At 39.3% G+C, this 25,209-nt stretch overlaps 1 protein-coding gene across 1 annotated transcript in view; it reads right to left on the bottom strand.

The window, feature by feature from the left end:
• SCFD2 (sec1 family domain containing 2) overlaps positions 1-25,209 on the bottom strand; it is a 185,478-nt gene that overhangs the window by 92,820 nt on the left and 67,449 nt on the right. The window contains exon 5 of the mRNA XM_058024299.1: positions 12,151-12,400. Coding sequence (XP_057880282.1) covers positions 12,151-12,400 — 250 coding nt within the window. The remainder of the gene's footprint in view (positions 1-12,150; positions 12,401-25,209) is intronic.

Here is a 25,209-nt window from a genome sequence, read left to right as displayed (position 1 = left end):
TGGAACATGAACCAATCACAGGTGCATCCTACTGCATTCCACAGCAGCTGATAATCATTGTTTACATTCTCTTTCTGGGGCCTCAGCTTCCCAGAAGATGAACAAGTCCCAAAGAAAGGATTTCTATGAAAAAATGTCTGTGACAGGTAAACAAAAAAGCAAATGTAACAAGGAGCTAAGGGCTGGATACATGCGGGCGACTGCGAGACAGAGGCAGCTAGCTGGAAATGGGGGCAGATGCAAAAACAGATGGAGAGGGAAGAATATGAGATAAATGGAGAAGGAAAACAGTTGTGGTATGAAGCCACAGAAGAAGCTAAAAGAATATAGGCAGAAAATTGCAAATTGAATTAATTTTTCGTAAGCCTCAGGACTCTGTTGCTGGCAAATACCTGCAAAGCCTAGGTAGTATGTTTACCTGCTGGTAAACATTTGGTTTGGAAGACAAGGAAAACAACCTGTCATTGCATTGATCACTTCACTAGTTCAAGCAGTAGACAGCTATGATGTGCAGACAAATTATTTGAACTTGCCAGTAAAATATCGTTCTCTACAGTCAAAATGTTGTTTCAGCTTTTAAGAATTTTGTTTGCTTACTTCATAAATTATGTTGAAAACATCAAAAGAACAACAGTGAGCTAGTGAAGGCAAGTGCTCAAAAGTTAACAAATTCCAGAATTACAGTTCTTTAGCATGAACAGCATTAAGATGCAGAAGCAATCAATTAACCCCTACAACTTCTGCCATTCCTTCTTAGTGCACAGGATTTTCAGGAATGTGGGCACAGTATGGAGAAGATGACAGAAAGGTGCAAATTATGAAGAAACTGAAGAAATTGTTTCACTTCCTCTGACTCCCAGGTCTCACCTGCTGTTAGGCAAAGCAATTGGAGGCATGGCTTTTAACTCTTTTGCACCTCCACTTTATTAGACCTCCAGTCTGATAAAGATAACACAAGATATCTCCTTTAAGATAACACAAGAGTGCTTCTGCCATTTCTATATATTCTCCAATTGCTCAACATTTTAAGAGAAGAGAGTCAGAACTCTCTCTGGGATCCTGGCATATCTCTGGGGTGCTTTCTGTTACAGACATGCTGATATTCAGTAACAGCCTGGGAAAAGAGATGTAATCCAGGAAGTGCAGCTTGGGGAACTGGCAGCAGCACCTCTCTGTGGCTATAAGCAGTCCCCAAGACTCTTTTATAACTCATTCTACCTCTCTCTCAATCTGTGTTATTTTTTTGAGGTCTTGGTGGCTACATCAATACACATGGTGTACACAGATCTGTAGAACAAATATTCACAGACAGCACCAGAAACAAAAGCCTGAAGGAGATTTGAATCAAGAAGGAACATTCACATGTTATATCCACACATTCCTCACTTTAACACAAAGCCAGGCAAGTCAAATTCCTATTTGTATTGTTTTTCCCTAGGTAAATTTGTCTAATAGGTTGTGACTGGCTGTTGCCACCTCTCATCAGGCAACTTCTTCCAGAATGTTTAATTTAATGAATAAAGTGGGAAAGTAAGAGAGAATGAGACATCTGGTACAAACTAGACTTAGTGATGCATTTAGCTTTTAAAAATTGTGTACAACACAAACATCATTCTGTTATTTACACCGAACTCTCAATTAAGAAAGCTTTCTCAATCCAGTTTTAAAACATTACTTTCCTTGCCTGACAAAATTATATCTGTGAAAGGGGAGGTGGGAAAAAATCCTTAGGTTATGATCCTGTGAGCTTTCCTGTCTTGACAGACCACAGTCCCAGTGTCTGCAAAAGAGAGCAGAAGGGTCACAGCAAAATGTAACCTGACCTGAACTTTAACCACCAGAGGTGACATGTACTCAACTATAAAATTTAAAACTAAACAAGAACAAATAGGGCGAAAACACTATAAGAGTGCCTTCTCCATGTTGATTTAAAATTCAAGACCATAAAATATCTCATTCTAAGTTCTTTCTTACTAGAGCTTGAGTACACATAAAGAGATTTGTAAGAAAGTACTAATTTAATAAGGTAGAGTTTTTGAATTTCTGGAATACAGGACAATATTTGGACATAACTGAAAATGCAAATAGTGGTAGCACTACAACATTTATAAAGAATGTATTTAATTTTGATGTGGAAAAAGGTTTAATTAGGCCAGTTGACAGATCAATGAAAATATTTATTCCTGCTTATCCCCATAAGTCAGAATTGATCCATACACAACACCAAAACAGTTTGATCCAACCCTTTAAACTTCATCTTAGGACTGTTGCAAACATAAGGAGAAATATATGTTTTCACACCAATTTATACAGAAGCAGAACCTAACACTTAAAATATTGTGTATATGTGAAAGCATGTAAGAAAGTAAATTATCTTGACTAAAATGAGCAGTTGAACAGTGGTCCAAAGCCAAAATCCATTAGTCTCCAAAATCTTGAGATAATCAGATTATGGGTATGCTGAGTGAACTGCATGGGCAAGTGATGCATGTTTAAACTATAAATCCCTGAGCTATTTATTAAATTCTAGAAATTCTTTTAAATTCTAGAAATTATTTTTCTAGTCCTGGTTCTTCTGTTGAGATGGCAAGATGACCAACACAGCAAAGGTGTTGCAAGATAAAAGATTGCATGGTTATTGTCCATTATTCAAAAATATTTCTTTGGTTTAACACTGCAGAATGGCAGAGCTGTGTAACTCCATTTTATATGTGGGCTTGACTCCTTGAAATACTGGATTTCAACGTATTGCATTATCATTAAAATATGTGGAGATTGTTACGATGACATAGGCTGACTGTCCAAAATTCAAAGAACAGCATTCACCTCTGATAAAATCTCATGGTTTCAAGAGAATTATCACCACCACTGAGCTGAAAAAAATAATTAGAAATATCTAAAGATGGTAATTATTTCTCCTTGCCTCTGCAGAGGCAATGCTGTCTGTCCTTGTGCCATCAGATCCAGAACACATCATGCATTTAAAACAGATTGAAAATTCACAAGAAGAAAATTCACAAGAATTAGAGTAGAATACTTAGAAATTCTTACAAGAAAGCATTCTAATGAACCAAGTGACATTTTGCAATCTACAGCAAATGCCTTAACATTTGTGTCTGTATACAAAAGAAAAACAATCCTAAAACAATCTCACTAGTTTTCTGTCATATGGGTGATGACTAGCAAATCTTTCTTTTTGTTTTGACAGTTATTTAATACTTCACAATTTTTGGTCTCCCAGGCTGGGTGTGCTCTGCAAAACAGCAAGAATTTACTCATAATTTTACAACATGATGCCAAAACTTGAAGGTTTGAGAAGGAAGTGATTTGTGTGAAAAGAAGAAAAAAATTATTTAACCATGCCACGTACATACAAAAGTACCTTCTAAAAAGTTGCCTAATTCTGAAGAGGCTTCAGTTTTCATTTTAAGCTTGAAGCAAAGATATATTTGGATATATTTGATATTAGAAGCATCTTCTACATGCCATCGAAATTGCATGCTGAAAAAGAATATAAATCATTAATGAAAATTGCAGGGTATCAGTTTCCTGTTGCAGTTGGCTGTCTGCTAAGTTGGCAGTGAGACAGCAGCCTGCAGAGCTGCAGGCATATGTCTCATGTTAAAAAAAGAAAAAAAGACTTCATGTTATAAACACATCAATGAAAATTACTATCCAGTTTGGAACCAACTGAGAGCAGGTGTTGACGACAAAATAAACAGACAACATACGAAAGGTTCAGAAAAAAAATCCCCAATGTCACTGGCCTTCCATTGGGATTGTCTTCTACCATAGATTTTAATGTACATCATGAAGTCCAAATAAAATATACCTGCATGTGTAGAAAGCAGCCAGATTTTCTCATGTTTAGGACTATAGCTTTTTAACAGTGATATTTAAGCTACAGCTGAAATTTTTAAACCTATAAAAAATATGCCTATGCAAATTTAGATATAAATTATTCCAGAAAACTACTGCAATTTGCCTTTCAAACAATTGACTAGAAATCCTTCCATGTTTCTCAGCTGAAAAATAGACCAGAAATCCACCAAGCAAAAGTCTGCAATTGATTTGGCTCAATTGATTTGGCTCACTCATCCTCCACTTGTGATCCACAGATTTTGAACAGAAATGGCAAAACCCTTTAGAAAGGTCACAGCAGAAAGGTACTGTGGTCTCAGAGAGCTCAAGGATCCTAAGGAGAGCTGATAAAATTCAGGATATGTGCATCAGCTAAAGCAGAGCAGATCATTGCTTCAGTGCATACCCAATTTCTCCTCGTTTTTGCAGAGATCACAAAAATTCCCATAAACCCTTCTGACTGTTGTGTAAATCAGATAAATATCTTGAAACATGTGAAGTGACCTTTTATTGCTCAATGGCTCTGTTACCATGAAGCAAAGGACTGAAGTGCTGCAGCAGTGGCAGCATCTCAGGATTAATTAAAGTGCAGGCGCTCCCTAAGCACCCCCTGAGCTGGGCAGACAGCAGCTTTGCCCGTGTCTTCCCAGTGCTCCTGGCAGGGTGAACGTCAGATCCACCACCATCTGGGACTGCTGGACCACAAGTGCTTTCCCCTGGACCATGTCCAAAACACACTGAGAAACAGAGATACCAGGAGGTCATTTTACACACAGTCAGAGAGAGGTATTTTAGGTGTCTATAAAATCAGCTGGGGCAACAGGAAAAGAAGCTTCCTGAACATCCAACTTTCACTTCTGAATTGGGAAGTAAATGATCTGGATTTTCTCTAGCTGCAGTATTAATGCCTGCATGCTTGCATGATGAAACTATTTAGCTCTAACAACAGAGAATACATTTTGTTGCCTAACCCAAAAGGGAAAACTCATTCCAACTGCATCTTATCTGCATGCCAGCCTGGGAGGACTCTGAAGGACAAGGACCTTCTCCTTGCTGTTGGAGGAGACACAGGGAGAGTGGGAGGAAGAAACATTGCCATAATCTGAGGTTTTTTCTATCATTTGATTAGAGCCAGCCTATGAGAAAGATTTTCTCCTTTGAAATGCACCCATGGTGAGGCAGCAGCCCTGATGTTTGCACAGCCACAGCACACCAGTATTTGCAGCTCCTCTCTCTATCACAGCAGATATGTACAGATAGCTCTACACAGATCATACTCTGACATTTCTGGCATTTGTCTTCACTATGGAGCTGCAGAGCTTGCAGGAAACGGAACAGAGATTACTAAAACAATGGAGCCTACAATCATGCACATAGACAGACTAACCCCATGGAAAGAGGTCTTCTTCCCACTTCAAACCAGAGTGCAAAGCTGTCCCACTAAAATTAGGCATGAGTATGACTCTTTACATATTCAAGAATTAGGACTAGAAGAAGCTAATCAGTATTTCTGAGAGAAGCCTATTTGGACCTTCTAAATGTTTAGCTTTTTGATGTGTTAAGGTATTCTCTCACCCTCTGTAACCCCTGTGAAATCTTAACATGAACCATTTAGCTTATTGTGCTGGTTTGGACAGAGATACAGGTAATTTTCATCACAGTATTGGGTATGAGTCTGGTTTGGATTTGTGCTGAAAATAGGGTTGATAACAGATGGATATTTTAGTTGCTGATGAGCAGTACTTACATAGAGTTCAAGGCCTTTTCTGCTCCTCACCTCACCCCAGCAGGAGTCTTGGGGTGCACGAGGAGCTGGGAGGGGGACACAGCCAGGACAGCTGACCCCAACTGACCAAAGGGATATTTCAGACCATATGGAGTCGTGATCAGCATATAGAGCTGAGGGAAGAAGGAGGAAGGGAGGGCTGAGACATTTGGAAGGATGGCATTTTTCTTCCCAAGACATTGTTACAGATGATGGACCCTGCTTTTCTGGGGATGGCTGCCCATGGGAAGTGGTGAATGAATTCCTTGGTTTGCTTTGCTTGTGCACACAGCTTTTGTTTTGCCTATTAAACTGTCTTTATGTTAACCCACAGGTTTTCTCCCTTTTAGTCTTCTGACTCTCTTCTCCATCCCATGGGAGAGGAGTGAGGGGCTGTATGGGGCTGGCAGGGGTTAAACCACAACACTTAAAAAGCTTTGTTTTGGTAGCAAAATAGTAGATGCCTGTTTACTAAACCTACTGGCAGCAATTTCCACACACCAAGAATCATGGATCAATTTTTAAACCTGAGTCCTCTACCCAGACATGCAGGGATGCCCCAGAAGCATCCAGCATTGCTTACACATGGCACTTGTTTTTTTGTGCAGATAATGCAAATGCAGAGCTCCTGAAGTCTGAATGGGCAACATGGAAGGTCTTGAGAAGGCTTGCAGACAGCACAACTCATTAAGACTTCTCTAAACATTAAAAACAAAGAACTTTTAATTTCTTGAATTATGTAATCTTTGCAAATTCAGAAAAGACAATATTATTTTTTTTCTGTATTTCCCTAAATGACAGCAAGCAACAACTTGGTTGCAGATGTTTTAGTTTTATTTTGGATAATTACAGCCAGTTATAGTTCCCAACTTAAATGCCTACACTACACAGAAACACCAGATTAACCATTTCTCTAATCTGTCCACTTGTCGCCATAATATGTTTCATTTTTTTCCAAGTCACAACTATTTTTTCCATCAGTTCTGCTGCAAAACTCACAGATTACATGGAAATAAGATAGGATGCAAGGAAGGGGGTGGGCTAGCCTCCCAATGGACTAGTGCAAACTTTATTAACTGTACAGAAAACATTTGTTTTCTGTAAAAGCATGGAAACTTTAAAATCGTTCAGAATTCACTCTTGGATTTTATGTTTTAAACAATGGTTTCTTTTTCTGTATGAATAAAAAAATCACTACCAGATACCTGAGCTATACCTCCACCGTGAAGCTGGAAAAACTCTTTCCTTCACAAAACAAGTGGCACATTTAGTCTAAAGGGGATACAGTATAACTTTAGCCAATTTCATACCTACCCACCTACCCATAATATAGCCAGGTTTGGGAAATTGTTGCTCCAATCCAGCAGTGAAGACCACAACCAAATAAAAGTGTGTATGTCTGTCCTCTGAGAGAACTGGCTGTCCCTGTCTAGGAATGCAAACATTTATTGCAAAACGAGGAGTGACTTTAGGATTAATGACACTTAGGCCGCTAAGTGTCATTAGCATGTGGCATTAACTAGTGGCATTAGCATGTAACTTCATTAATATGAAACATTTTCCCCAAAAAATCATGTGCTGAGGACAAGCAGAACCAGTTGAGAAGTGTCTAATGCAATATGGCAACGCCTACACTCCACAGAATCTCAGAGTCACAGAATTACAGACTGATTTCACTTGGAAGGGACCCTCTAGCTCCAACCCCTCTGCCATGGGCAAGGAATCCTCCCCTGGCCCATCATCTTTATTCTGGTCTTTCAAATTTAACCCAAATCTATGAGAAAAGAGGGAGAAATAGCATCCAACCTCTCCTCCCACAACCAAAGATTCAGATGTCTCTCCAGACAAATAAAGAGACTTATGATTCCCAGTCCCTAGATTTTTACACAGGTCAAAAAGAGTACAGTACACACTTCAGACAGCTTGTATTTCCTTTATGCAAGACTCTAGACATTAAAGAACTCTGCATTTCCACTTTGGTCTTTACTTAAAGATTTCTCAGTTTGCTTTCCCCCCACACACATTATATAACACACAGAATTTAGAAAAAGCAAGAGACAGGTCCAGAAATCCACCTTGAGATTAAAAATTCACAGCAGTTCCTGGCTCAAAAGAAGAATTTTATTCCTATTACACCTGTGCTTAAGAGGATGCAACTGATACAGCCCTATCAGGTGAAAGTTACTGCACATGGGCAGCACAGCCAGCTGCCTGTGCTGGGGCTGGGCTGGGAGTCCTCAGAGCACACCATGGAAGGCAGATCTGCTCTACAAAGCTCCCACAGAGACTTGTAGATGAAAAAGAGAATGGCACAGCTGAAAAAATAGACCTTTATTGCTTTGTGGCTCTATTAGCATTACTTTTGCAGACGTTTGCATTTGCACACAGCTCTACACAGACATTTAGAAAACTAGATGAACAGATAAAATGATAAAATAAATATGCTATTTTGCAGCGGGTTTATTTTCAAACAGCTGCCAAAAAGCCCCACCCCTAAAGCTCCCAAACCTAGCATTCTGGGAAAAGCATCATTTTCCATTATGCTCTGGTCTATTCTCTTCCCCCTCCAATTTGTAACATTCTGCTGGAATCAGTGATGAAGAACATATGTTTGAGATAAATTACACCCAGGAGAAATCTTGGAGCTGTTACATTCAGTTTTATTACCCAAGGCATTAGGATGCTCTTGCACTACACTTATTATTTAACAGTTCCATTAAACAATGTACTTTTATATTATTATGCATGCAAAAATTAGTATCATATTTCTTAAAACTCAATGTGTGATTAATGCACTCCATTTTCATTTTACTTAAAAGTTCCAGGATATTTTTCAGTGCTTCAATGAAACAAGGTGTTACATAAATGCAGAATGCTATTGTACAAATATTTGAGAAAACATATGTTCAGGCAACAGTAAGGTTGAGTATCCTAACACTCAACATCCAGGAAATTGGAAGGGCTTGTGCTTCTTACACAATATAAACTTGTGCAAGTGCTGCATATGGAAGGTATTCTGCAGAGGGCTGTAACCTAGAGTGCCTTAGGGAATCCTAGTGTGCCCAATGAGACAGACAGGCTCTGTCTCTGACAATTGTTTTCTTTGCACTGCTGCAAATACTAGTCCAGTTTCACTAGGTAACAACAAATAGCACAAATATCCCCTGTGCACCTGTGGGCTGCCTCTTTTGGGAGAGATTTGCACTAGCTCTGGGAGGCAGTCACATAACTGGAGATTTCCTATAGGCATAGACTCATGCATGCATCAATAAATTTACATTTAACAAATATAATAGGAATAAAAGATAACTCATATAAACCTGACTAATACTTTGACTGATAATTTGATCTCAAAAGACAAGTCTAAAGCTTTTAATAGGTTTTGCTTTGTATTTTCAAGTGATTCCATGGGAACAACAAATAAAACCAAGAAAAATGTGTACTTGTCAAGACTGCACAACCTCCATGCTTTGCAGAAAAGAAGAAAGCAAAAGGCTGAGGCAGCAGTTCAGAGCCACAGCTAAGATATGGGTTTTAATTTAAATTTCAATTTAAATCAACCACAGAGCCTTAGTACAGTGTTGGGCCCAAGCTAAAAACATCAGGCACGAGGTGTATCGGGAAGCAGAACACAAAGTCCCCTCTGCTTAAAGACATGTAATCACTAATACCTCAAAATGTAATTTAATGACTTTCTGCTTCAAGTTCCAAATTGAGTCACAAAGCTGAGAGCACCAGTCCCCTCCATCAACAGGAAACTGAGAGCCAGAGAAAGTTATTTGCTGAATATCATAAGTCTCACTTATTTTATTAGTACTTCTTCCTCATGTGAAGAATAACCGAAGCTATATTGTTCTAGTTCTCTGTGGTGCTCAGTCCATGCAGTGAATGCAGCCATGGCTCACAGAAAATACACTATATGATCATGAAATGAGGACTGTGCTGCAATGCACACAGGAGTCAAAGGATGGTTACATGGCAAAATTATTTACTGGCATTTCTCAGCTTTGAAGTGCTTGGATTTGCAGCCTACCTATTATTACTTCTGTGTGCCTTTTTTACAGGCAACAGTAAATTTTGCTATCTCTTGCTGTAACTCAAGCTGTCCAATCATGGATTGCCAGCAGGGTTTGAAACTTCATCATGGAGGTGAGGAATGAGCCAGCAGGCAGTGTCTCTCAAAACCACAAAAAAACTGGCACAGTTTTCTCTCCTGATCTATCCCATTTAACATTCTTCCTATTACTTACCTTGATGGACAGGTGAAAATAAAATACCATGAGCATTTTACTTTGTTCTGATCATGAATCAATACTTCTAAGCATTACTGAAATTTATTTTAGTCTATAACTTTTGTGGCCCCTTAAGAACAAAAAAGGTTTTCTTGTTTCTGAGTTAAAAGTAAAATGAGGGCAGAATGCTGTAGGTCTGGAACATGATCTGTCTAGACTTGTGGCTGCTGGTAACTTGCAGAGCTGTGTTGACTTTGTGAAAATATGCCAGCCTGCATCTGCTAAAAGGAATTAGTCTGTAGTTCATAGATGTTCTGCTGGTAGCAGAATATGTCTTGGCACTGTATCTACAACTGTACAAAAAGGAGAAACCATCACTGCTCTCTATTCCCTGACCTTCAGCCCTGCTACAAAGACAGTCCTGCTGTGCCTTTAAAGGAAAGTTTGTGGATATTCCTTCAGTTCTGAGTTGCTTTGCCTCTTAAGTAGCAAGCAAGCTACCTAAGGTTCAGAGGGCAGCAGGTTGTAGAACACATGCCTGGCAAAATAGAGATCAAGGAGGAATAGGTCTAAACCTGGTCAGGTTTTAAGTCTTCCCAATTCCCCTGTACTGCAAATACAGCAAATTGCAAATTCAGCAAATTCCACTACCACTGACAAAGCAAATGGTTGGATAAATAAAGGCTTGAAAACTACCTGTGGAGTATTCCTAGAAATTTCATGTGATACTTTGCTGCCAACATGACGTTTATTTCTGGTTATGACAATAGATGTTATTTTCCTTTGCCCTCTGCAAAGCAATAACTCAAATGAATAACTCAAAAGAAATAAGATGTCAAACCAAAAAATGCTGAAGAACCAAAAAAATATCAAGCAATGAGTATGGAAAGTATGCAATACTGTCACCTACTTGTGCAGATTGCACAGACATGGTTGTGCTAAAACACAGATAGAGAAATATAAGGATGCAAAGACTCTGGCTTTGTGTTGCACTTAATTTCATCACATAATAATGATGGACTTGGTCTAAAACTACCTGTACTGGGTTTCTTCGCAGCTTCTCTTTGGTACTTGGCTGAAGTTTTAGAGACTTAAATCTTCACATACTTACATTAAGCACAATGAAGAGAAACAAAAAACTGTGATTTAAAACTCTGATTATTGGAGAAAGGGAAAAATATGAAAACAGAGATTTAGAAATTACTACATCCCATTCACTAGAAGACATCACTGAAGCTGCGAGGGAAGGAGCATTTGGTGGACAAGTTGTGCAGTACATATTGAAAAACAGGAAGGCAAAAGCCTACAAGAAGCCTGGAACACTGTGGGCACTGTGGCCAGGAGTATTAAAATAACACCACAGTGCAAATATGACTGAGTGACCTCATTCCTACCCTAAATCCTTGAACTATTACAGTATTTTACACTCAAAGCAACTGCAGACCAGTGAGACCACACCTGTATTTTGAATTAGAACTGTCCATAGGGAATAGTACCAGAATAACCAACAGCAGTATTATTCCACTTCCCCTGAGACTCCCCACTTAGGCCCATTCTTGGAAAATGCTTTCAATTGTATGCTCCTCTGAACATCTTGATTTATGTTCATATGCTCCCCACCTCCAAGATGACCTCATCTCAATATTACTAAATACTGAGAAAACTGATAGCAGAAAGTGAGATCCCCTCTGCCATGCTAGGCCACCCCTGAGCTCATTCATTTAAAATTAAGTTTTTAGCAGGTTTTTTTTTTCTAAAATGTGATACCAGCAACAAGAGGTTAGGGTTTTCCTATTCTGTGAGTGCTCATCTAAAAAAAGGCTTACCATGCTATTTTTAAAGGCTAATGTTCATGTTGTTTCAGCAAAATGCTCAATGTTCGTTTTAGACACATTTCTTCTTTTATGCCAGACAAGCCAGCTCCTCGTATTCACAAAGCAACTGTGGTTCACTGAACATGTTTCCAGGATTAATTCTGACTTCCCAGGGTCAACTTTACACCAATCAATGACAGAAATTGTGGAAAAGATTACCTTATGAAAACACACAAACTTAGGAAACCTTTAACAAAAAGAACAATTTGTAGTGCTTTCATCAGACTCAGCACTCTTCAAGGACAGCCTGTCAGCATTTGGCATATATGAACAGAGGAGATGGAACAAATCTACAGGAAATCCTTGTGCTTACTCATGTACTCTCAGCACCACAGACAAGTCAAGCCATTTTTATACACTTCTCCCAGTTCACACGTTCCCAGACATCCAGTTTCTCACCACAAAAGCAGAATCTTACCTGTAATTTTCTGCAGCAAAGGAGATGGCTCTGGCTCATCACAAATTGCCTTGACAAGGGCCCTTTTCACTTTTTCTTCAGCTATGTCGAGCTCTTTTCCACCTTTGATTTCTCCAACCACAGAATATATGTATATCAGCAAAACAAGGAAGTCCTCACAGGCATAATCATCTTTTGTCCTTTCGTTGTAAGACTTGATCATTGGCAATAACTGGTTCAAAACACTGGGCATTTCTGACTCGCCAATAGTCTGAAAAACAGAAGGAAGATTGTGTCAGATTGTGTCAGATTGCCTCCATAGTGCTTGTAAGTTAGGACCAGACATCATTAAATATTCACACTCTCAGTAGTCAGCAGATGGTGATGTGATTTATTTGCTGCTCAGACAGTGAGTTTATTAATTGTCTACGGTTTTTTTCTTAGGGATTCACAATAGCAGCCTTTTAGCACTTGAAAAGCCTTAATATTAGATCTTTCTAAGTACCAGTATAATGAGAGGATGAGAGCATCCATCCCTTGGTATGAATAGAAATGGTACAAAGTACAAAGTCAAACACTTCCTCTAAATTTTAGGCTTTATCCTCAAGTTTGATTTTGTACATGAGCGGGGGGTTCAAAGCCCACATTCCATTGACTTGCTGACATCCACATCATGCAACACCAGCACTGGCATTTAGATCCATTGTGCAGTTCTCTGCCACTCAAAGCAGGCCAATGATTAATTGTACCATCAAACTGCCACCCTACTGTCCACAAACACCTGTGGATGAAATTTCTACATGCTAATTTTCTGCTTTGGCTTAGCTGGGAACTCAGCAGCAGGATCAGGTGAGAGGTGGGAACACTGCAAGGCAAACAGGAGGAACACTCTGCTCTTGGATGGGGAGGGAGGTGTGGGAGGAAAGAAGAACAGTCTTTCTCTCCTGGTGGTAGTGATTGCTCAGGTCCATCCAGGAGGTCTCCTGCAACACCAGTACCCCTCCCCTTGTTCTCTGATCACCCAAAAGATCCCCCTGTGACAACCTGTGGGTCAGTTCACAGTGTACAGTGAAACATCAAATCTCTTGTAATCCAAGGAGTCAAGTTTGCAGGCATTTATTCTTGGTTGTTATTACAGTAACTTCACAAAGACTCGTCATGGTAAATAGGCACCAGAGCCAATAATTTACTCTTTAAATTGATTCACAATAAGTAATAAAATAGAAATCAAACATACTAGGAAGAGACACAAGTTTAGACAACAGCAAAACCATGTGAGGGCTTTAGGAACACAAGCACTGAAAGCTTTATCTCCTGGAGTACTTCATACAAGACTTCAGGGGGTCTGGTTGTATTTTCAGTTGTTCTTTGTCAGTCTCAGAAACACTAACAAGCATCTAATAAACTGTCATTTTTATACCTACACTGATCCACCACAGATCTCAATCATTAAGAAAGCATGAATTACTTAAGTTCCAAGAAGCTTTTTTCCAGGCTGTGCTATAAGAAACTACACTTCTGTGGACTTTGGGACCCCACCCTGCTCTTGACATACAAGTTTTGCCATGGACCCATCTCTCCTGAGACTTCAGTGTGGTCAGATGTTATGTTTCCATTTGAATACATACCTTGGAGAAGAATTTGCTAACTATCCACTACACCTAACAGTAAGAGCAACTGCAGACTTGAGGCAGTAAATTACAAAGCTGCAGTGGTCAAAAGCATGTGGGAGCTAAGAAGGAACATTCTGAAATCCAGAAAGGGTTGGCACCCTCTGTGTTTGGGCAGGGAGTGCTAAATCACATACACAGTAAGTCCAAGCACTGCTCCACCCAGGAAGGAAATCCATGGTGTTTGGCACTGGTCTGGCATGTGCTGGTAGCTGGGCCATCCTCAAAACAAGGCTGTTTGATTCCTGGATTTCAGCTGAGCCCTGCCTTAATTCAGTATTATCTCTTCTCTTCTGAAAAAGTGACACAAATAAATTCTCATCTGGAGTACAGATTCTTTCAGATCCTAAGATGGATAAAGACAAAGCTTCAAGCAATTCAGAGGTATGCATCTATCATAAGGAATCCATCTGCAATGAACAAAAGCCTAATAAGCCCCAAAAATCTAAGAAATCAAGATAAACCTATGTGTGGAGTTATTCTGGAATAGATGACAAACTTCAGTATATATTATCCTGAATTCATTTTATGAAGAGGCAAGACCTGTGCCAGGTATTATTGAACATCATCTTCTATCTAGTGGCACATCATCTATGCCCCTCCTCCCCTCCCAATCCACAAACTCTACTTCACTCCATCTCTAAGTGCGTGGCATGCTGCTGCAGCACCAAGATGAGTTCTTGAAAAAGCTGTATTTTGCATGCACAGATGAGCCACAGGCATGGAGCACTGAGGATGCCCATGGCTGTACAGAACAGTAGAGTCAGTAGCTCCTGCCTGAGGATCGTGGCTCCTGCAAATACACATGTACAGCATCTTTGGCAAACTTTCAAACATACATGATTAAAACAATCATGTCTAAACTTTCAGGGTGATTTACTGTAGGACAGGCTGAAACTCAACAACTTCAAGTAACAATTGCCACCTTTTATCTTCAAAGTAAAAATGAAAGAGGAAAAAGAAAAATTAAAGAGCTGTAATAAACCATTAACTTCAGAATGCACGTAGGGTCTTTCTGGGGTATGAACTTCTCTGGAATGTTTCTCCCCTTATCTCTTGGGAAATGGCACCACAGAGGACTTCAAATGGAACTTCCAAGTTTTAGAGGCTATTTTGTCCAAACAGGCCAGTTGTACTGGACTGTGCATAAAAAAAAAAAAAGCGACTCACAAATTCACTGCACAGCATGGCTCCACGGGGAGTTGGGAAATTTGCCTCAAACAAAATCCACTGGCAGATAGTCATTATCTGGCCACCTCCAGTGATTTAGGGGCTCCCTGCACCACCTAACAATCAATCAATTACCGTGATTGAACAGCCCTAGAACACAAGTTTTAAAAATGTAACTACCCATGACCCAAATTTCCTGCTGGTTATGTTGGCCTCAAGTTAGCCCCATTTGTCTATCATCAAGGGAGCCAATAAAAATAATAAAAACAGGTCAATTCTGAGCTTTCCAAAGACTGTATAAAAACATTAGCGCTGCTTAATGTAGAGCCAGCTAAAAGGGCCCAAGTTCGAACACTTTCTGCTCAGTTGCATTGTTTGGACATTTTAATGCTCTAATCATACATTCTCCAGAATTCAGAGAGACTTTGTGACAGATTTTTGTTGTTTTCCATCTCTTCCCTCCACCCTCTTTAGTTATTTATTTTTAGAACTTAAGCGGTGTAATAAGTTGATGTCCCTAAGGAAAAATAAACTGACGTCAATTTGCTGATTTTTGCAAAAGGCCTGAATTTTGGCAGATGGGATAATAGTGAAGAAAGTACAAATATATTCTGGGGGGTGGGGTTTAAACACTGAACATGACATTGTGCTTCAAAATCTTATTTAAAATCTTATTTATAAGATCTACAGGAATTAGGAGGAAGTGTAATAATCCAAGAAAAAATGTTTTGCAATTCTGTGAGAGGCATTATTTTCAGTATTGAAATAACTGTAAGAATCTAAAGCCATATGTATCATTAGACTTATTTTTCTCAATAGAAAAAAGAGTGAGTTTGGGAGGAAGAGGAGGTTCAGAGTTTACTTGAATTAACATGTGTCCCTGACAAAACTTAGAAGAGAACTGAGCACTGTAACCCCTGTGCTTCCAGCCCAGTGTCCTCAACTCGTCATTAAAAACATTAAAGCAAAAATCAACTTCAACCAAGTGGGATTTATTTTCTTTAAAATCCAGGAAGAAGGAGGAGATACATCTTGAGAGACTACCTCAGTCTATTAATATTCTAGTGGCTTCTGTTCAGGAAGCAAAACATGTTTAATTCCTTCAGAGGTTGCATGAGTTAAACAGAACTTCTTGGAATGGGAACCACACAGCTTTATACAAGTGAAGAATTTTTTTGGGGCAAACCAAAACTAAAAACCCCTAAACCCAGCTACAGGTAAAACCAGTAGAAGAATCAGTGGAAACACACAAGCCCTTGGGTAATTTGCTGTCCCAAACTCTGGGACTGGCCTATTTAAACACAGCTCCTTTTATTGATAACTTAGGTGGCGAAAGAGATGTGGAATAAGCAGCTTTCCAATGTTGCCCTATTTGATTTTTCATGTTTTACCTGGGCTTCGCTTGTTTGTGGTTTGTGATTTGGCAGACTGCATATTAACCTTCCCCCTTTCCAGACAGAGGCAAGAACATTCTAACTGCTAAAAGTGACAATGGCACCAAAGGAGAAGCTCATGGGTATGTGAAACTGGCTCAGATCCTTTGATGGTAATAGATCTCTGCAGGAATAGTCATTTTAGTAAAAACAACAGGCGCTGCCAAACTAAGGAGGAGTCCTTGCTGCCTGCAGTGCTCAGCTGCCCATAAATCAAATGCTGCTACTCGCTGTTTTACACTGTTTGGCCATCTGAGATTTGGGGTTGGTTGCACATAATTTCCATATGGGTGGGAAGATGTCTGTACTCCCTGCAAAACAATTATTTCATGTATTTAGTTTTTATTAAATGGCCTACATGTGACTAGTGATTTCACACAATAAATCAGTTAAGTATGATCTTACCATTCAAATTACGATTTGCCACATGAAGCTCTAGAAATCATTTTAATTATTGACTTAGGCAGGTTTTGATAAAAGTGTACCTCTGCTTTGTCTTCTCTTCACATATTTCTAGGGTATCATTCAAGAATAAGCAACCCAGAACACAAAACAGAAAAAAAAGTTCTTCAAAGTACCACACTCTCACTATTAGGAAACACTTCAATCTGTGTATGCCGAAGTATAGAGCATACAGTTACTCAGACAGGTGATTTTAGATAACAAAAGTCCACTATCTATGTATTTCCTTTGTCAGGAAGTAAAGTTTTAGTCTCAAACTTATGTTTCCAGCGGGGGAGGGGCTGACAAAGCCTCTCCTTGCAGGGAGAATGAGCAAACTTTGGCCTTAGGGGAAAGCAGACACAGCATTGAGTGAACTCACAGCAGATTGAGAGTGGAGGTGTAAGATGCTGGCAGTAAATGGCTGCCTCCAGTTTAAAAAAAAGTGTAAGCCATTCAAGATCAGGAGACACCCAGTGCCTTTTGTTGGAGACCAAAACAGTTTTATGACTTGTCCCTGCCAATACCAAGAGACTGCACCTTCCTCTCTTTAATGGCAGTGTCTGTCTAGTCACTTGATAAACGATACAGAAACCCACCAAGGATACACATATAAAGAAAACAGTGCAGAACTAAACTGCTAGTAAGAGACACAGGAAACAGTAAAAGAATCTAGGATCTGTCTCTTCTGTCATTACTTTTAATGATTCTTCTGTTTGAATGAAATATCACTACAGAGCCAAATCAATCTGCCCTCTTTTCTGCATTTATCACCCACTCTGAACATTGCCCAAAGAACTATGTTCTCAAAACTGGAGAGACGATTTTCAGGCTCTCCCTGTAGAGAGACAGCATCTTAAAATTTTACTATAAACTAATGAAAGAAAAGGAGTAAGCTTTCCAGAAGCTATTTTTGACCTGGCTCACACTGTCAAAGATACAAACTCACATTCATCCCTTGCACATGCTCTCCCAATTAGACTTCATTCTCACCTTCCACTCACCACACCAGCCTCTTCCTTGTGCACCTGCTAGAGTGTTTCTGTGACTGTGCATTAAATCAAATCATTCTAACCATACTGGTTCTCTGCTTGGGTTTACTGCTTGGCCACAGAAACACACTAGTTGTCAAGGACAAAGATTGGACTGCCTCCTTATGCAACAGTGCCAACTTAAAGCTTAGATGAGCTAGAATTTAAGGTTGCCAAGAGATAAAAGAAAATTATAGAAATAATCACCTGCTCATAGGATGACTTCTTCAATACACTGTCAAATGGCCAGATGCTTAATTGGTGTCTATCAGCTAACACTACAGATAACAAAAGCCCTTTGATATACCTGAGGAATATCTATCCGGGATGTTAGAAGTTACTACAGAACACAGTGACAAGTCAAAGGCAAGAAGAAATTACTGACAACATAAAACTTTTTAAAAGCACAACATCTGTAAGCTCTTCTGGTCAGAGATAATTTTTTTAACATATCTTGCATAATTCCAAAAACACAGCATTGACACTTAACAGCTAATATGTGATAACAACACAAGTATTTAAAACAGGCTCTTCAAGCCCTATCATTTCTAAAACCAAAACAAAAGCAAAGCCCAGGACAGTTCTTTCTGCCAATAACTCCCTAGCCTATGATCATGACCTAAGCAATTGGATTTCATCTGGATCCCACAGCCAAAGTAGTATATTCCAGTATTTTTCTTTAACTAATATCCTTAGGACATAAAAGAAACTATATTTTGAACAACATAAGTAAGATTTCTTCTTAACACATTTCTCCTGTCTTCACTGAGGACCACAGTTGCTCGACAATTTCTTCTTTTTAATCTTACAACTTCTTCAGTTATTTCTGTTCCTGCTACTCCAACAAGCAGATTCTGTCACTATGTCAGTACTGCAAGACTTAGATATTTTAAGAAAATTCAAATGCCCACTGATATCTCTTCCTCCACAGCACCAAAATCACCTCATTGCAGTGAGTTATGCTGTTGGGCAATGTATCATTACATGGTATGGTCCAGTTTTTCCCTCTCTCTTTGGAAATCATCGACATGTACAGCTGTGTTAAGATATTTTAATGGGTTCATGGGGGCACAGCAGCAACAATGTACTGAAAAAAAGGGTATTTTATAAGTCTGGATTTTATTAGATCGATCTCTGCAAGGATAAGGAGAATTTTACTTAAATCACTCATGTCTGACATGAGAGACTCATCAGCAGGTTAAAAAGGGAATACTTCCAACCTACTCAGTCAAAGCTTTTAGCTGTGATAGCTTCTACAGACATGCTTGGTAAAAACATGAATCAGCACAGTAAAAACAGTGTCAGCAGAATGAAAAAGGAATACAGACACAGACAAGATAAAATCTGTATCAGAAAAAGATCTTGGTGCTCTGCATGTCAGGATCTTTTGTGTATGGCTTTTGAAGCTGTTTGTTTCTGTAAGTCTTGGAATATTGAGAAAATTGCTAGAACATGGTAGGGGTTCAAAACTGAGAAAATCCCTGGGCACAGGGATAACATAGTATGCTATGAGGTTAAACCTCATCAATTTTGAGGGAAACAATGGGAAAACATTCAACCACTACAAAGCAAGGGATAAGAATCCAGAGGGTTAGAAAACAAATAAAAGGGGTATAAATCATGAAAAATATAGTATAACCAATTTGGTCATTCAATAGATCATGTCTGCAGAAGGAGGGGATTCTGTCCCAAGAGATGTGTACTGAAAAAGATTTGGGAGATGCTCAGGACAAAGAAAATGATTGAATTCCTGCTTAGATGACTAGCTGTAATCATTCAGGTTAGAAAAATAGACGACCCAGTAGAGAGAAAAGGTCTAAAAAATCATGAGTGGACCTGGAAGGCAGGTAGGAAATGATTGCTCACTCTGTCTCATCACAACAAGAAAGAGGCAATATACAGAGCTGGAAAGGAGCCAGTTTAAAGAGCAAATTAAATGGAGGTATTTCCTCATGCAATTTGCTCAGATGTGGAACTTCTTGCCAAATGTTGTTGTGCTGCTAAATTCTTACTTGTGCTCGCAAAGATGATGGGAAATCTCACAGGGCACAAAAAATTCCTTCAAATATCAGTAAATACACAGAAACAACAACTGTTACAGAACTCATAATGGTTGGAACAGGGAGAATATCATATAACCTTGTCCTCTTCTCTTAATCTTCTGTAGGCAGCTGGTTTTGAGCAGAAGTGAACTTTTTTTTGTGAAACAAACTGGCTCAGCTGCATTTTTGATCCAATCCGTAATAAACATACTCACATCAAGGCTGAGGCAAAAGGACCAATGTCACTATAAAAGACAGTATCCATGGCACAGAAGTAGGAAAGCAGGTTTACTAAAGCATGTGGCAGTGTCAGGATTAATTCCTATATATCGTGCTGAGTCTTAGAGTCCGTATTTCTAAGAGGATGTGAAAAAGTAGAGATAACATTGAAAGGAGTTACAAAACAATTGAAAGGGTGAATTTCATAGTGGGAAACAATTCCTTACCAAAAGGAAGAATAACAATTTATGTGTCTCTTTGGACAGAAGAGACAGCTCTTGAATCTAGTGAAGAAAGGCACATGAGGAATGAGAGAATTTGAAACGATGATTTTTCCAGTTCTCAAGTTGGTGAGGATGTTCCAAGTGGTGTGCACATTTTACAAAGACTTTTGAGGGTGAAAGGGCAGAAAACAAGCAGAAAGCACAGACTCAGTGGTCGCATGGAATACATTAAATACATCTGGTGAGTAGAACTACAAACTGTTAGCACGGTTCTTGATTGCAGTGAAAGGAATTGGGAACTGTGAGGGAAAAATACTTCAGAAACAGCAGAAAGGATGAAAGCAATACATACTGTAAAGGCTGTAAGCAGTGAGTCATAAAATGAGACTAACAGTCAAAACAAGCCCATCTTCTTCTTTTCCTTCACAGGAAAATTCTTGCCTTTTCTATCATCTCTTTTCTCTCAAATCTTCATTTTATGCCTCCTCCTTCAGTCCTATGTTAATCTACCATCAAATGTTCCAGAAACTCCTCAGAGCTGCAGGAAAATCTCCAGACATTTGTGATGGGTCAGACCACAGTGGACACTGGTACCAGAAATGAAAAATGAGGGCTGGGGATGAGGGTAAAAAGGCAAAACCAGTCATATCAAGTGAAAAACAAAAGGAATTTGGAGCCTGCATGACTGTTTGGGTCCATCTGAAAGACATTTGTTTTCTGGCTTTCTGTGTTTAAGTGTGTTATCTTACCATCAAACTTTTAAAAATAAATCCAGTCAACTTCTGTCCCTAGAAGCCTGATATTAACAGACAGCCAGGATATCAATCATACATTGCCACAATGCCAGTTTGCACCAAAGCATCACTTAAATAATGATTTCAACTAAGGTTGGGCCAAATGTACACCTGGTATTTTTTAGTGATACTTAGAGATCATACTTTTACATAAAATATGATGAATAGAGGTACTATTTTGAGCAGAACATACCCCATTTTGCAGTATCCCTGAGATTAAAGAAACTTGGTGAAAATCTACCACTAAGACAATCTACACTAAAACAAAAACTGTTGGAATTTACCAAATTAATAGTGACTGAAACTCCTTGATGTCAAGAAACTTGAAAGACATTTAAAACATCAACTTGCATGAGATGGTTGTGTGAGACTAGGTACCAGATCATGTTATTCTAGAAATTTAAGCAGTAGCTAATTTGAAAATGTTTTGCATTGTATTTGAAATATTTTAGACCTTGGTTTGCAGATAGACAGACATAATACATAAAAATATATGGACATGGGAGGTTTGCAGAGGAGATCCCACTGCTCTGTCCATAGCCCCAGCCCCAGCTGGAACCACAGGAAGGAGACACAATGGCAACACAAAGACACAAAAGGCAGATTATTGTTCTGCTGCAAAGCACCACGGCTAATCAGTACAGTAAATGTTATCACAATAGAGTACTGGCATTTTTAGCCCTTGTACAAGGCTCACCACGCTTCAAGCAGGATTCAGGCTTTCATGGTGATTAAAGGCAGATGTCATATGTATAAGTTTTTAACTTAAAAATGCCTGGCTCATTTTTGTGTGTGGAAGGAATCTTTCATTCACAGAACATCCTCACTGGAGGATGCTCACTGTAGCCTGATTTGCAAATGAAAGGACATTTTTTTTTTCTCCTAAGGTTGGACAAAATAAAAGAAAGTTAATTATAGAACCATATCTCACTCCATCCTATGAAATGTAACAGGTTAAACCTTTAATTTTCCTGCCCAGTTTTTTAGTACCATGAAAAACTAATCATCTTTCAGAGAACAGCAGGTGGCAGAACAATGATACTCCAAAGAAAAGGACATTTTTTCCCCTATAAATGTGTGAACTGCAGCAACAACTACTCAGCATGTATATAATATTAAACATCAAGTGAAATACAAGCATAGGCAAAATGACAATTATGGTGAAACACTATTGAAATCCCACTCTTTTAATCTTCTCATTCCATCTTGGAAGTGCTTTCCTGCTCTAGAAGCTAGCAGTTCTCTTTTCAAGCACAATTTAACTCAACCACCTACAAACTGTTTCTTCAGCTCCCTAGCTGGGCAGGAATCTTCTGTGCTGGTATTCACCTGCAGTGGTGAGCAGACTGCACAGCCAGGGCTGGTGTGGGTATATGAATTTTTAGGATGCTTGTTATTAGAGAGTACATGCAACACCTGCTTGTCAGTCATGACATGATGTTCTTTGCCTCTTGGCCCACATGTCCTTCCTTTGGTTGGCATGTGGCAAGTCCTCTCCTCTTTTGGTTCCTTTCACCATTCCCATCATCCCCACATGGAGCCAGGCCGGCTGGGTGGCACTGGCAGGGGTTTTGCTGCTGGCCCTTGCTCTGGATGGAAAAGATGTCGGACTGCTTTCCCAGTGCCAGCTGCAAGGGCCATGTGAGGGCATGCTGGCCATGTGCCGGGGATTGCTCCTGCCACACCTCCTCCCCATCCACTTGTCCAGCGTGAGCTACAACTAGAAAAACCATCCCATTTTCTGTCCGCCTGGGATTTCCCTCCCACTCAGCCAAACGCCTGAGTCAGCATAGTTATCCCTCATGAAATCCCATTTGCACAAAGGGAGACCACTGGAGCACAGGACATCTGGTCCCAATATCTAAAACCACTTAAATCATGCATGCCATTCCAAACATTTAAGGACTTCAGAAGTTTTCAGTTTTTTTCATATGTATTTCCTAGTTGTTTCATGCAGAAAGCATTTATGTTCCAAGTTTCACTCTAAAGAGGTAGGCAAATGTATATTCCACCTCATTTTAACTTGGAAAAAAAATACTCTGCTTTAAAGATAAGACAAGATCTGGCTTAAGCTACTTTAATGTTAACTACATTTTAAAAAATTATTTTAGGAGAGTATCAACATGTCCTGAAATACAGCACAATTCAGACTCCATTAACAGGCAACAAAAGGTGGTTACTATATTCAATATAAAAAAAGTCCCAAACCTATCCAATAAAGAAAGAAAAACCCCACAAATTCAGCTGTATATGCTAGAAGGTGAGGTTCCAAGGTGTTTTACAGTTAGTTACCTGTTATGATTTTTGGTAGCCAAAGAAAGGACTCCTGGCCCAGTAGTCAGCACTAGACTGATCCTCCAGAGACCAATGCTCAGCTCCAAGTCCAAATGTGCCCTTCTTGCCTTTCTATACCTGTAAGCAGTGGTAGCTTCCCATGCTACCAAACACTAATTTGAGTGCTCTGATAGCCTGATGCTGAGGCCTGGATATGAGAAAAAACTTTCAGTGTAGTTAAGAGGTCCATTTACAGCCCCCATGTACATTATGAGCCATGGTGCGCTGATGCCAACACAATGGAGGCAGACTTGAGTCCCCTGTAACCTATTTAGAGTGAGCTTCAATAGCCTTCAAGGTGTCACAAGATGGAGCTCACCATCAACTGGCTTCTTTCTACAAAAGCCAGTATGGGTATGTCAGTGTATCTCACAGTCTCTCTTGCACAGGTCTTAAAAAGAAAATACAGCATTTTGATATAATTTCTTTCCTTTTTATCTGGCTCCCCACACTTCAGGAAGGGAGTGCTTCCAACCTTTACCATCGCAGCATACTCGTACTACTATAACAGCAGAAAAATCCAAATTTCTTCTTAAAGTACTACTAGAAAATTCTAAAATCACTCCACAGCACTCCACTTTTCTAACAAGCCATTTGTCAGTATGGTCTCAGGACATGACAATCAGACTTCTGGGTCCTAAGTGATACTCTGTATGGAGACACCACTGCAGCAAAAAAAAAATGGAGGTCTGAGACACCCTAGTTTGATGAGAGAATCCAGAATACCTTTGTTATATATTGTAATGCACACAATACTTTAAATCATTTATCTGAGCCTTGGATCATATTTTGGAAGGCAGACTAGTATTACAAAGCTCTTTTAGACACTGTTTATTAACATCAAAATGAAATATGAAAAGCACTTTCTGTTAAATCCAGGATCTGAACAACTCTTATAATGTACCCTAAATGCAGTAAAGTGGTATTGCAACAGCTAGAAATAACTGTGTTATTACTGAAAATAATTTTTTTCCTGCACTAATGTATGTTTACTCCTTCTAAAAATAGCTTTTCAAAACATCATCATCACAATTAAGTTACCCAGAAATGTTACCATGTGAGTTAGCACTCCAGTCATCACCTGGGACCCTCATATCCCAGACTATTTCTAGTTTTCGTGGAGCAAGCATTTTGATCTTTCCCAACAGAAAGTGCTGGAGGCCCTAGCAAAGATCACATAGCCCACAAAATGTCTGTGCTACTGTGTAAGAAAAGCAGCATGGGAAGGGGGTGGGTGAAGATAAATGTATACACAGTTGCTTCTATTTAAAATTTCACCTTTCTTTCTTTTTTTATAACTACTACAAAAATCCTAAACTAGTCTCAGAACAATCTCTTCTTCCGCCTCCAAATAATGTCCCTCTGCCACCTCAGTCATGGCCACTTCTGTCAGACCCTAGCAAACTACTGCTTGGTGGTCTCTCTGTTCTACCCTGAGTCATATTTTAATTACTAAGAGCATTGAGAAGAGATCAGCGTACAGATATTGGCGAATCTTCAAACAAGAGTACACGCTGTCCATTTTCTTCACAATGAAAAAGCTCTTAAAGAGATTTTGATAAAGATTTGCCTCCTGCTTGCAGCCCACGTTTGTAATGTTTATATAAGTGAGAGATATAAATCATTTTCAAATGAACCCCACGGTTTTTAAACCAGCCTCGTTATAAACTGCCTGTTTCCGTTTTGCCTGCCTAAGCAAGCAATGCAGGGCCTGCTTGGGAT

The sequence above is a fragment of the Melospiza georgiana genome, chromosome 5, assembly GCF_028018845.1.
Source record: "Melospiza georgiana isolate bMelGeo1 chromosome 5, bMelGeo1.pri, whole genome shotgun sequence".
NCBI lineage: Eukaryota > Metazoa > Chordata > Aves > Passeriformes > Passerellidae > Melospiza > Melospiza georgiana.
Note: the sequence above shows the minus strand (reverse complement) of the source record. Positions and strands in the feature narration are given on the sequence as shown.